The following is a 12430-nucleotide window of genomic DNA, read 5'->3' on the forward strand; positions in this document are numbered from 1 at the left end:
CAACAGTGGGAGGGCTTCTAGTGTCCTGGCCCCACTGATGGACCTCCTGATAGCACTTTGGGGTTTTTGGCCCCTGTGTGACACAGAGTGTTGAACTGGATGGGCCACTGGCCTGATCCAAGATGGCTTCCCTTATGAGAGGGGCATAGTAGGAGGGCTTCTAGTGTCCTGGCCCCACTGATGGACCTGATGGCACTTGGGGGTTTTTAGCCACTGTGTGACATAGAGTGTTGGACTGGAGGGGCCACTGGCCTGATCCAAGATGGCTTCTCTTCTGTTCTTATGTGACACAGAGTGTTGGACTGGAGGGGCCATTGGCCTGATTTAACATGGCTTCTCTTCTGTTCTTATGTGACACAGAGTGTTGGACTGGAGGGGCCATTGGCCTGATCCAACAGGGCTTCTCTTCTGTTCTTATGTGACACAGAGTGTTGGACTGGATGGGCCACTGGCCTGATCCAAAATGGCTTCTCTTATGGGGGGCAACAGTGGGAGGGCTTCTAGTGTCCTAGCCCCACTGATGGACCTCCTGATAGCACTTTGGGGGTTTTGGCCCCTGTGTGACGCAGAGTGTTGAACTGGATGGGCCACTGGCCTGATCCAAGATGGCTTTCCTTATGAGAGGGGCATAGTGGGAGGGCTTCTAGTGTCCTGGCCCCACTGATGGACCTGATGGCACTTGGGGGGTTTTAGCCACTGTGTGACATAGAGTGTTGGACTGGATGGGCCACTGGCCTGATCCAAGATGGCTTCTCTTATGAGGGGGGCACAGTGGGAGGGCTTCTGGTGTCCTGGCCCCACTAATGGACCTGGCCCCATTGATGGACCTCCTGATGGCACTTGGGGTTTTTTGGCCACTGTGTGACACAGAGCGTTGGACTGGATGGGCCACTGCCCTGATCGAACATGGCTTCTCTTCTGTTCTTATGTGTCTCTTTCCAATATTCTCCATGCTTTGTTCAAGCAGAGACTTCAGCTGTCTCCTCCTTCTCCTCGTTTTCTCCGCAGCCCTGCAGGATCCCCACCGGGAACCACTCTCAGTCGACCTCTCCCAAGATGGCGAACGCAGTTGACTTTGCGGGCAGGCGTCTGAGCAGGGGCAGAGCACCCAGGTGGATGGGAACGCAACAGGTAGGTGGCATGCCGCTGGCCTCCTGGAGCCAGTTGGGTGCAGTGGTGAAGTGCGCGGGCTCTTATCTGGGAGAACCGGGGTTTGATTCCCCGCTCCTCCCCTTGCAGCTGCTGGAATGGCCTTGGGTCAGCCATAGCTCTCGTAGGAGTTGTCCTTGAAAGGGCAGCTTCTGGGAGAGCTCTCTCAGTCCTGCCTACCTCACAGGGTGTCTGTTGTGGGGGAGGAAGGGAAAGGAGGTTGTAGGCCGCTCTGAGACTGTGTCCTTGAAAGGGCAGCTGCTGTGAGAGCCCCACCCAGCTCACAGAGGGTGCCTGTTGTTGGGGAGGAAGGTTAAGGAGGGAAGCCATAAAAGGCAAAGTGTGCAAAGGAGAATGCGGCTTAATAACCTTCAGATTCCTGTGGTTTCTTTGTGTGGTGTGCACTGCTGTGTGTAACTTGTCCTGTGGTTATGAGAGGCGGTTGCTGGCTGTAATGGCCTCGTGAAAGGCTTGTGCAACTTATAGAATCCTAGAGTTGGAAGGGACCTCCAGGGTCATCTAGTCCAACCCCCTGCACAATGCAGGAAACTCACAAAGACCCTCTAAATTCACAGGATCCTCATTGCTGTCAGATGGCCATCTAGGCTTTGTTTAAAAACCTCCAAGGAAGGAGAGCCCCACCACCTCCCAAGGAGGAAGCCTGTTCCACTGAGGAACCGCTCTAACGCTCACAAAGTTCTTCCTAATGTTGAGCCGGAAACTCAATTTAATTTCAACCCATTGGTTCTGGTCCGACCTTCCGGGACCACAGAAAACAATTCCACACCATCCTCTATAGGACAGCCCTTCAAGTAGGCAATGAAGATCCTGTGGATTTAGGGGGAGGTGTTTGTGAGTTTCCTGCCTTGTGCAGGGGGTTGGACTAGATGACCCTGGAGGCCCCTTCCAGCTCTGCGATTCTAGGATTCTAAGTCCTTGAAGATGGGGATCCTATCACCTCCCAGCCGCCTCCTCTCCAGGCTAAACATGCCCAGCTCCTTCAACCTTTCCTCATAGGACTTAATGGAGGTTGAACGTCTCCTGACGCTGGTGAGCCACGGCTGCTGAATGGAAGCACCTCCCCGCCTGGAGGCAGCGTCCCTCAAAACACAGGCGACGGTGAATAGCCGTCGCTTTCATTTCCAGCGTCTGGCTTCTGATGAAAACATGATGTTGGGTCAGGTTAGCCTCAGAAGGGGCCTTTTAACTTTGCTTTTGATCGATTGGTTATGGTCGGAAAGGCCACTGTGGGAATCCTCGAGGGTGTCGTTATGCCTCGTGGCCGGCTGCAAGTGGCCTCCCCCCATAATTAGAGCCAGTTTGGTGTAGTGGTTAAGTTCGTGGACTCTTTATCTGGGAGAACCGGGTTTGATTCCCCACTCCTCCCCTTGTAGCCGCTGGAATGGCCTTGGGTCAGCCATCGCTCTTGCAGAGCTGTCCTTGAAAGGGCTACAAAAATATCAAAAATATTGTGCAAGGCACGCACTCTTGAATAATTCATGCAAAATTAAGTAAATTGTATTGTGTCATATAATGAACAGCCTACAAAAGTAGGCATACATTCATACAATCAGAAATTAAAGCCGAACAAGAGTCTCAAATACAGTGTTTTCAGGGAGGACCCCTCGCAGTCTCTTAATTTTTCCAAATAGAGTACCAAGACTCAATAATAAAGTTCCACAGGAGTCCCTCCATTGCTTGTTGGCTTCTGAAGGAAAAATTCTTGAAAGGGCAGCTTCTGTCAGAGCTCTCTCAGCCCCACCCGCCTCACAGGGTGTCTGTTGTGGGGGGAGAAGATCCAGGAGATTGTGAGCCGCTCTGAGTCTCTGATTCAGAGAGAAGGGCAGGATATAAATCTGCAGTCTTCTTCTAATTAGTAGGCCATGGTGAACAATATGAAGTGGGGATATGAATTCCTCCACCCTCTTCCTTGTTTTCAAAAAACGTCTGCCCTGAATTTGGTTTGTGGCTGTCGCTGCCCCGTCCGGATGTTGCCAGACTGCCTTGTGGGAATGCGTTCCTGACTCGGATGGCCCTGGTGAGCCCTATTTCGGAAGCCGTGCAGGGTCAGCCCTGGTTAGTACGTGCGTGAGGCACCACCGAGGAAGCCCCAGGTTGCTACACAGAGGCAGGCGCTGGCAAGCCTCCTCTGGTCATCTCTTGCCTTGACGGATCTCATCAGATCTGGGAAGCGAAGTGGGGTCAGCCCTGGTGAGTATTTGGGTGGGAGACCACCGAGGAAGTCCAGGGTTGCTACGCAGAGGCAGGCAAGGGCCAACCACCTCTGGTCATCTCTTGCCTTGACCGATCTCATCAGATCTGGGAAGCAAAGTGAGGTCAGCCCTGGACAGTATTTGGGTGGGAGACCACCGAGGAAGTCCAGGGTTGCTACGCAGAGGCAGGCAATGGCCAACCACCTCTGGTCATCTCTTGCCTTGATGGATCTCATCAGATCTTGAGAAGCAAAGTGAGGTCAGCCCTGTTCTGTATTTGTGTGGGAGACCACTGAGGGAGCCTAGGGTAGCTACGCAGAGGCAGGCAATGGCCAACCACCTCTGGTCATCTCTTGCCTTGACCTTTTTAATCAGATCTGGGAAGCAAAGTGAGGTCAGCCCTGGTCTGTATTTGGATGGGAGACCACTGAGGGAGCCTAGGGTAGCTACGCAGAGGTAGGCAATGGCCAACCACCTCTGGTCATCACTTGCCTTGACCGATCTCATCAGATCTGGGAAGCAAAGTGAGGTCAGCCCTGGACAGTATTTGGGTGGGAGACCACTGAGGGACCCCAGGGTAGCTATGCAGAGGCAGGCAATGGCAAACTACCTCTTATCTTGAAAACCCAATGGTCCTGGCATGTAGCCAGGCGAGCATGATCTTAAAATCATAGAGGCCGAAAGCTGTTGAGTGAGAGCTCTCCTTTTTGGGGAATGGGGCAAGTTCTGCCGCTGGGTGCCTGCAATCTCCAGGTGGAGCAGCCGGGTCAACGGCAGCCTTGCGTTTACAAGCCACGCGTTCACGTGTCCTGAAAGACTGGTTTGGCTCCATTGCTGGCTACAAGTTGTGGTTACCCTCACCTTCCCTTGAGTCCTCTGCCTATGCCAGCCTCTAAGACCAACAAAGTTTTTTTCCGAAAAGAAGAACATAAGAGAAGCCATGTTGGATCAAGCCAGTGGCCCCTCCAGTCCAACACTCTGTGTCACATAAGAACAGAAGAGAAGCCATGTTGGATCAGGCCAGTGGCCCATCCAGTCCAACACTCTGTGTCATGTAAGAACATAAGAAAAGCCCTGTTGGATCAGGCCAGTGGCCCCTCCAGTCCAACACTCTGTGTCACATAAGAACAGAAGAGAAGCCATGTTGGATCAGGCCAGTGGCCCATCCATTCCAACACTCTGTGTCATGTAAGAACATAAGAAAAGCCCTGTTGGATCAGGCCAGTGGCCCATCCCATCCAACACTCTGTGCAGAGACTGACCAAGAGAGAGATCTTCGGGTCGTGGTAGATAACTCACTGAAAATGTCAAGACAGTGTGCGTTTGCAATAAAAAAGGCCAACGCCATGCTGGGAATTATTAGGAAGGGAATTGAAAACAAATCAGCCAGTATCATAATGCCCCTGTATAAATCGATGGTGCGGTCTCATTTGGAGTACTGTGTGCAGTTCTGGTCACCGCACCTCAAAAAGGATATTATAGCATTGGAGAAAGTTCAGAAAAGGGCAACTAGAATGATTAAAGGGCTGGAACACCATCCCTATGAAGAAAGGTTGAAACACTTAGGGCTCTTTAGTTTGGAGAAACGTCGACTGAGGGGTGACATGATAGAGGTTTACAAGATAATGCATGGGATGGAGAAAGCAGAGAAAGAAGTACTTTTCTCCCTTTCTCACAATACAAGAACTCGTGGGCATTCGATGAAATTGCTGAGCAGACAGGTTAAAACGGATAAAAGGAAGTACTGATGATTAACATGTGGAATTCACTGCCATAGGAGGTGGTGGCGGCCACAAGCATGGCCACCTTCAAGAGGGGGTTAGATAAAAATATGGAGCAGAGGTCCATCAGTGGCTATTAGCCACAGTGTGCGTGTGTGTGTGTGTGTGTGTGTGTGTATATTTGGCTGCTGTATGACACAGAATGTTGGACTGGATGGGCCATTGGCCTGATCTAACATGGCTTCTCTTATGTTCTTAAGAACAGAATTCTGTGTCACATAAGAACATAAGAGAAGCCATGTTGGATCAGGCCAATGGTCCATTCAGTCCAACCCTCTGTATCACATAAGAACATAAGAGAAGCCATGTTGGATCAGGCCAGTGGCCCATCCAGTCCAACACTCTGTATCACATAAGAACATAAGAGAAGCCATGTTGGATCAGGCCAATGGCCCATCCAGTCCAACCCTCTGTATCACATAAGAGAAGCCATATTGGATCAGGCCAACGGCCCATCCATTCCAACACCCTGTGTCACATAAGAACATAAGAGAAACCATGTTGGATCAGGCCAATGGCCCATCCAGTCCAGCACTCTGTGTCACATAAGAACATACGAGAAGCCCTGTTGGATCAGGCCAATGGCCCCTCCAGCCCAACACTCTGTGTCACATAAGAACATAAGAGAAGCCATGTTGGAACAGGCCAATGGTCCATCCAGTCCAACGCTCTGTGTCACACAGTGGCCATAAAAACCAAGTGCCATCAAGAGGTCCACCAGTGGGGCCAGAAGCCCTCCCATTGTGTCCCGCCCCCTCCAAGCACTGAGCATCACTGCCCCCAGACAGAGAGTTCCAACAGTACGCTGTGGCTGACCCACTGCTGGACCTCTGCTCCACATTTTTATCCCATCCCCTCTTGAAGCTGGCTGTGCTTGTATCCGCCACCACTTCCTGTGGCAGTGAATTCCACATGTTAATCACCCTTTGGGTGAAGAAGGACTTCCTTTTATCCGTTCTAACCCAGGCGTCGGTGGCTTTAAAAAGGGAGTGGACCGACTCATGGAGGAGAAGTGCTGTGTATTTATTTATTTATTTATATTTGATTTGATTTTTAGCTCGCCCTTCCTGCAGAACAGGCTCAGGGTGGGTTTCCTCATAAAAGCAATCAACCGTAAAAAAAACCCCAATTTAAAATATATAAAATCTAAAATTACAGTGTGGCAATAGGTGCTAAAATGGCAAATTCTGCCTCACAGCCACGGCCTCTTGTCCAGGTCCAGCAGATCTTATAGCACTTGGATGGAATGAAAGGCGGGGGGAGGCTGGTAACAAGTGACGCCCACTGCCTCAGCTGAAAGCCTGGCGAAAGAGCTCTGTTTTGCAGGCCCTGTGGAATTGGAGCAGATCCCGCAGGGCCCGGATCTGCAGGGGGAGCTCATTCCACCAGTCAGGGGCCAGAGTTGAAAAGGCCCTGGCCCTCGCTGAGGCCAGGTGGATGTCTCTGGGGTTGGGTATCACCAGAGGTTGTTGGGTTGCTGATCGTAAAGACCTACGGGACCAATTTGGTGTAGTGGTTAAGTGCACAGACTCTTATCTGGGAGAACCGGGTTTGATTCCCCACACCTCCCCTCGCAGCTGCTGGAATGGCCTTGGGTCAGCCAGAGCTCTGGCAGAGGTTGTCTTTGAAAGGGCAGCTGCTGTAAGAGCTCCCTCAGCCCCACCCACCTCACAGGGTGTTTGTTGTGGGGGAGGAAGATAAAAGAGATTGTGAGCCACTCTGAGTCTCTGATTCAGAGAGAAGGGCGGGGTATAAATCTGCAGTCGTCTTCTTCTAGAGCCAGGTGGGAGTGGTGGTTAAGTGCATGGGCTCTTATCTGGGAGAACCAGGTTTGATTCCCCACTCCTCCACTTGCAGCTGCTGCAATGGCCTATGTTGGCCTATAAATCCAATATCTTCATTGCTTTGGGGGAGGAAGGTAAAGGAGATTGTGAGCCTCTCTGAGACTCTTTGGAGTGGAGGGCGGGATATAAATCTAATATCTTCATCTACCTCACAGGGTGTCTGTTGTGGGGGAGGAAGGGAAAGGAGATTGTGAGCCGCTGAGACTCTTCGGAGTGGAGGGCGGGATATAAATCCAATATTTTCGTCTACCTCACAGGGTGTCTGTTGTGGGGGAGGAAGGGAAAGGAGATTGTGAGCCGCTGAGACTCTTCGGAGTGGAGGGCGGGATATAAATCCAATATTTTCGTCTACCTCACAGGGTGTCTATTGTGAGGGAGGAAGGGAAAGGAGATTGTGAGCCGCTCGGAGACTCTTCGGACTGGAGGGTGGGATATAAATCCAATATCTTCATCTACTTCACAGGGTGTCTGTTGTGGGGGAGGAAGGCAGAGAAGATTGTGAGCCGCTCTGAGACTCTTCGGAGTGGAGGGCGGGATATAAATCCAATATCTTCATCTACCTCACAGGGTGTCTGTTTTAGGGGAGGAAGGGAAAGGAGATTGTGAGCCGCTCTGAGACTCTTCGGAGTGGAGGGCAGGATATAAATCCAATATCTTCATCTACCTCACAGGGTGTCTGTTGTAGGGGAGGAAGAGAAAGGAGATTGTGAGCCGCTCTGAGACTCTTCGGGGTAGAGGGCGGGATATAAATCCAATATCTTCATCTGCCTCATAGGGTGTCTGTTGTAGGGGAGGAAGGGAAAGGAGATTGTGAGCCACTCTGAGACTCTTCAGAGTGGAGGGCGGGATATAAATCCAATATCTTCATCTACCTCACAGGGTGTCTGTTTTAGGGGAGGAAGGGAAAGGAGATTGTGAGCCGCTCTGAGACTCTTCGGAGTGGAGGGCAGGATATAAATCCAATATCTTCATCTACCTCACAGGGTGTCTGTTGTGGGGGAGGAAGGGAAAGGAGATTGTGAGCCGCTCTGAGACTCTTCGGAGTGGAGGGCGGGATACAAATCCAATATCTTCATCTACCTCACAGGGTGTCTGTTGTAGGGGAGGAAGGGAAAGGAGATTGTGAGCCGCTCGGAGACTCTTCGGAGTGGAGGGCGGGATACAAATCCAATATCTTCATCTACCTCACAGGGTGTCTGTTGTGGGGGAGGAAGGGAAAGGAGATTGTGAGCCTCTCTGAGACTCTTCGGAGTGGAGGGCGGGATATAAATCCAATATCTTCACCTACCTCACAGGGGGTCTGTTGTGGGGGAGGAAGGGAAAGGAGATTGTGAGCCGCTCTGAGACTCTTCGGAGTGGAGGGCGGGATACAAATCCAATATCTTCATCTACCTCACAGGGTGTCTGTTGTGGGGGAGGAAGGGAAAGGAGATTGTGAGCCGCTCGGAGACTCTTCGAATGGAGGGCGGGATATAAATCCAATATCTTCATTTACCTCACAGGGTGTCTGTTGTGGGGGAGGAAGGGAAAGGAGATTGTGAGCCACTCCGAGTGTCTGATTCAGAGAGAAGGGCGGGGTATAAATCTGCAGTCTTCAGTCTTCATACAGGGAGTGGTCTGCTCACCCCTGGCCGCATAAGGCTTTAAATGTAACTTTAAATGTAATTATGGTGACTCAAGGGAACCTCTTGTGTCCAGAGGCCCATGTTAAGAGGGAACAGCAGGGGAAGGCCTTGCCCTCTCTGCGTGGTTTGTCGGTCCTTTGGGCAACTGGTCAGTCCCTGTGCAAAACAGGATGCTGGACTTGATGAACCTGATCCAGCCAGGCTCCATTGAATGTTTTCGTGTTCTTAAAGATTTCTCTCTGGGAAAAGCAACGAGGAGGTCCATTGTTGCAGGATATATCTGCCTGGGGGGTTGCCAACCTCCAGGCGAGTCCTGGAATTTATTCCAGAATTCCAGCTCATCTCAAGCCTCTAGAGGTCAGTTCCCTTGAAGAAAACGGGGCCTGGAGAAGGTGGGTGTCGAACGCTTTTGTTATGAGGGCTGGATCTGACATAAATGAGACCTTGTTGGGCCAGCCTGGGCAGGGCCGTGTGGGTACCTATTTAAGATTAGGTAGCAGGGATATAAACTTTTTAAAGGACACAGAAAAACATGACTAAAGTTTTTTGGTTTTGGTTTTTTTTTAAACACCCTAAAACATGCTTAAAACATCAGCACTCGTTGGTCGTAAAGGTGATTCCGTTGTATTTCTCCCATGGGATCCAGGGAACCAGGCAAAGGAATCTGTGGCTCTTTCCCTCCCTCCCCAGGGGATCAGGAGGAGGAGAAGCCTCAACCAGTAGAGAAGATCGAGGTTCTGCTCTGTAGCTCCTGAGTGACTGAGCATGCCTTGTAAAGCAAGCTGTGATGCAGAAGGAAGCAAGAGAGAGGGAGAAAGTCCATCAGTGGCTATTAGCCACAGTGTGTGTGTGTGTGTGTGTGTATTTGGCCACTGTGTGACACAGAGTGTTGGACTGGATGGGCCACTGGCCTGATCCAACATGGCTTCTCTTATGTTCTTATGTGACACAGAGTTTTGGACTGGATGGGCCATTGGCCTGATCCAACATGACTTCTCTTATGTTCTTATGTGACACAGAGTGTTGGACTGGATGAGCCATTGGCCTGATCCAACATGGCTTCTCTTAGGTTCTTATGTGACACAGAGTGTTGGACTGGATGGGCCACTGGCCTGATCCAACATGGCTTCTCTTCTGTTCTTATGGGCCATTGACCTGATCCAACATGGCTTCTCTTCTGTTCTTATGTTCTTAAGCAGACAAGAGCCAGTTGCTCAGGCGCCTGATAGGAGCCCTCCAGGGGCCTGATTCGACCCCTGTTTGACACCCCTGGACTAGATGACCCCGGAGGTCCCTTCCAACTCTATGATTCTATTATTCCTTCAGACGGTCTCTAGATTCTTTAGAGAAGAGGGGAGAGATGGTGGCTCAGTGAAAGACCATCTGCTATGCATGAGGAAGGTCCCAGCTTCAATCCCGGCACCTTTGTTTAAAGAGATCGTGCAGTGAGTGATGTAAAACACCTTTCTCTGCCTGAGACCCTGGAGAGCTGCTGCCAGTCTGAGTAGACGAGTCTGATGGGCCAAGGGTCTGATTCAGTAGAAGGCCATACTTCAATGGGTAGAGCCTCTGCTTGGCAGGCCAAAGGTCCCAGGTTCAATCTCCGGCATCTCCAGTTAAAAAGGACCAGGCAGGAGGTGATAGGAAAGACCTCAGCCTGAGACCCGGGAGAGCCATGGAGAGGGGCCATAGCTCAGTGGCAGAGCCTCTGCTTGGCATGCAGAAAGTCCCAAGTTCAATCCCTGGCATCTCCAGTTAAAAAGAGCAAGCAGGAGGTGATGGGAAAGACCTCAGCCTGAGACCCGGGAGAGCCAAGGAGAGGGGCCATAGCTCAGTGGCAGAGCCTCCACTTGGCATGCAGAAGGTCCCAGGTTCAATCCCGGGCATCTCCAGTGAAAAGGACCTGGCAATATGTGAAAGCATTCTGTCTTGAGATCCAGGAGAGCTGCCGTAGTCTGAGTAGAGTAGACAATACTGACCTTGATGGACCAGTGGTCTGATTCAGTATAAGGTGCCTCCATAAACAGAGGCTGGATGGCCATCTGACAGCAGTGAATCATAGAATCATAGAGTTGCAAGGGACCTCCAGGGTCATCTAGTCCAATCCCCTGCACAAGGCAGGAAACTCACAAACAACTCCCCCTAAATCCACAGGATCTTCATTGCTGTCAGATGGCCCTCTAGCCTCTGTTGAAAAACCTCCAAGGAAGGAGAGCCCACCACCTCCCGAGGAAGCCTGTTCCACTGAGGAATCGGTCTAACAGTCAGGAAGTTCTTCCTAATGTTGAGATGGAAACTCTTTTGATTTAATTTCAACCCATTAGTTCTGGTCCTACCTTCCGGGACCACAGAAGACAATTCCGCAGCCTCTATATGGCAGCCCTTCAAGTCCTTGAAGATGGTGATCCTATCACCTCTCAGCCGCCTCCTCTCCAGGCTAAACATCCCCAGCTCCTTCAACCTTTCCTCATAGGACTTGGTCTCCAGACCCCTCACCATCTTCGTTGCCCTCCTCTGGACCTGTTCCAGCTTGTCTATATCTTTCTTAAAATGAAGATCCTGTGAATTTAGGGGGAGGTATTTGTGAGTTTCCTGCATTGTGCAGGGGGTTGGGCTAGATGACCCTGGATGTCCCTTCCAACTCTATAATTCTGTGTGTGGTCATGTGCGAAAAGAGAGAGTCTGAAACTAGTTTTGGATTGTAGAAGAGAGTCGTGGTTTGGCCTCGAAAGGCTGGTTGTCGCGGGCCGCTCGCTCAGCTCTTCCCTCTGCTTGTTTTCCAGCTTTGAAAGATTGCAGACCAGCCTCGGATATGAGCGATTCCACCCCAGACGTGGCGTCAGCGAACGACTTGGGAGAAGCGTCCTTGGCGGCACCGCCCCAGGGAAATGGAGGGACAGCGTCCCTCGGCGTCATCACGGAAGGCGTCGCCGAGCTGGCGGTCATCGACCCGGAGGTGGCCAAGAAGGCCTGCGAGGAGGTGCTGGAGAAGGTCAAGCTGATGCACTGCATCTCCGAGGACGGGTCCATCACGGTGAAGGAGGGCGGCGGGACAGCCTGCTCTCGCCGGCCGGGCCCGGCCTTCCCGAACGGCGGCGTGGGGGGGGAGTGCTGCGAGATCAAGTGTTTGGACGACCCCCCGGACAAGATCCAGGAGGAGGACGAGCGTCTGTTCAACACGGTGAAGAGCGCCCGGCGGCGGCAGAAGAACAACTCGGCCAAGCAGTCTTGGCTCCTGCGCTTGTTCGAGTCGAAGCTCTTCGACATCTCCATGGCCATCTCGTACTTGTACAACTCGAAGGAGCCCGGGGTGCAGGCCTACATCGGCAACCGGCTCTTCTGCTTCCGCAACGAGGACGTGGACTTCTACCTGCCCCAGCTGCTGAACATGTACATCCACATGGACGAGGACGTGGGAGACGCCATCAAGCCCTACATCGTCCACCGCTGCCGGCAGAGCATCAACTTCTCCCTCCAGTGCGCCCTGCTGCTGGGCGCCTACTCCTCGGACATGCACATCTCCACCCAGCGCCACTCCCGCGGGACCAAGCTGCGAAAGCTCATCCTCTCCGACGAGCTCAAACCTGCCCACCGCAAGAGGGAGCTGCCCGCCCTGAGCCCGGCCCCCGACACGGGGCTCTCGCCCTCCAAAAGGACTCACCAGAGGTCCAAGTCGGACGCCACCGCCAGCATCAGCCTCAGCAGCAACCTGAAGCGGACGGCCAGCAACCCCAAAGTCGAGAACGACGACGAGGTAACGCGGGCCGGCGCTGAGCCTCTCGGGAGCGTCGGGGTCTGAACGGCAGGCGTGGGTCCCT

The 12430-nt window shown here is 52.2% G+C and overlaps 1 protein-coding gene across 2 annotated transcripts in view; it reads left to right on the forward strand.

Moving 5' to 3' along the window:
• The first annotated feature begins 1006 nt into the window (after positions 1-1006).
• PI4KB (phosphatidylinositol 4-kinase beta) overlaps positions 1007-12430 on the forward strand; it is a 69769-nt gene continuing 58345 nt past the window's right edge. For both annotated transcript variants that reach the window (XM_060256305.1, XM_060256312.1), the window contains exons 1-2: positions 1007-1131; positions 11396-12366. In XM_060256305.1, coding sequence (XP_060112288.1) covers positions 11425-12366 — 942 coding nt within the window. In that variant the 5' untranslated portion in view covers positions 1007-1131; positions 11396-11424. The remainder of the gene's footprint in view (positions 1132-11395; positions 12367-12430) is intronic.

This window comes from Heteronotia binoei, chromosome 1, assembly GCF_032191835.1.
Source record: "Heteronotia binoei isolate CCM8104 ecotype False Entrance Well chromosome 1, APGP_CSIRO_Hbin_v1, whole genome shotgun sequence".
Classification (NCBI taxonomy): Eukaryota; Metazoa; Chordata; class Lepidosauria; order Squamata; family Gekkonidae; genus Heteronotia; species Heteronotia binoei.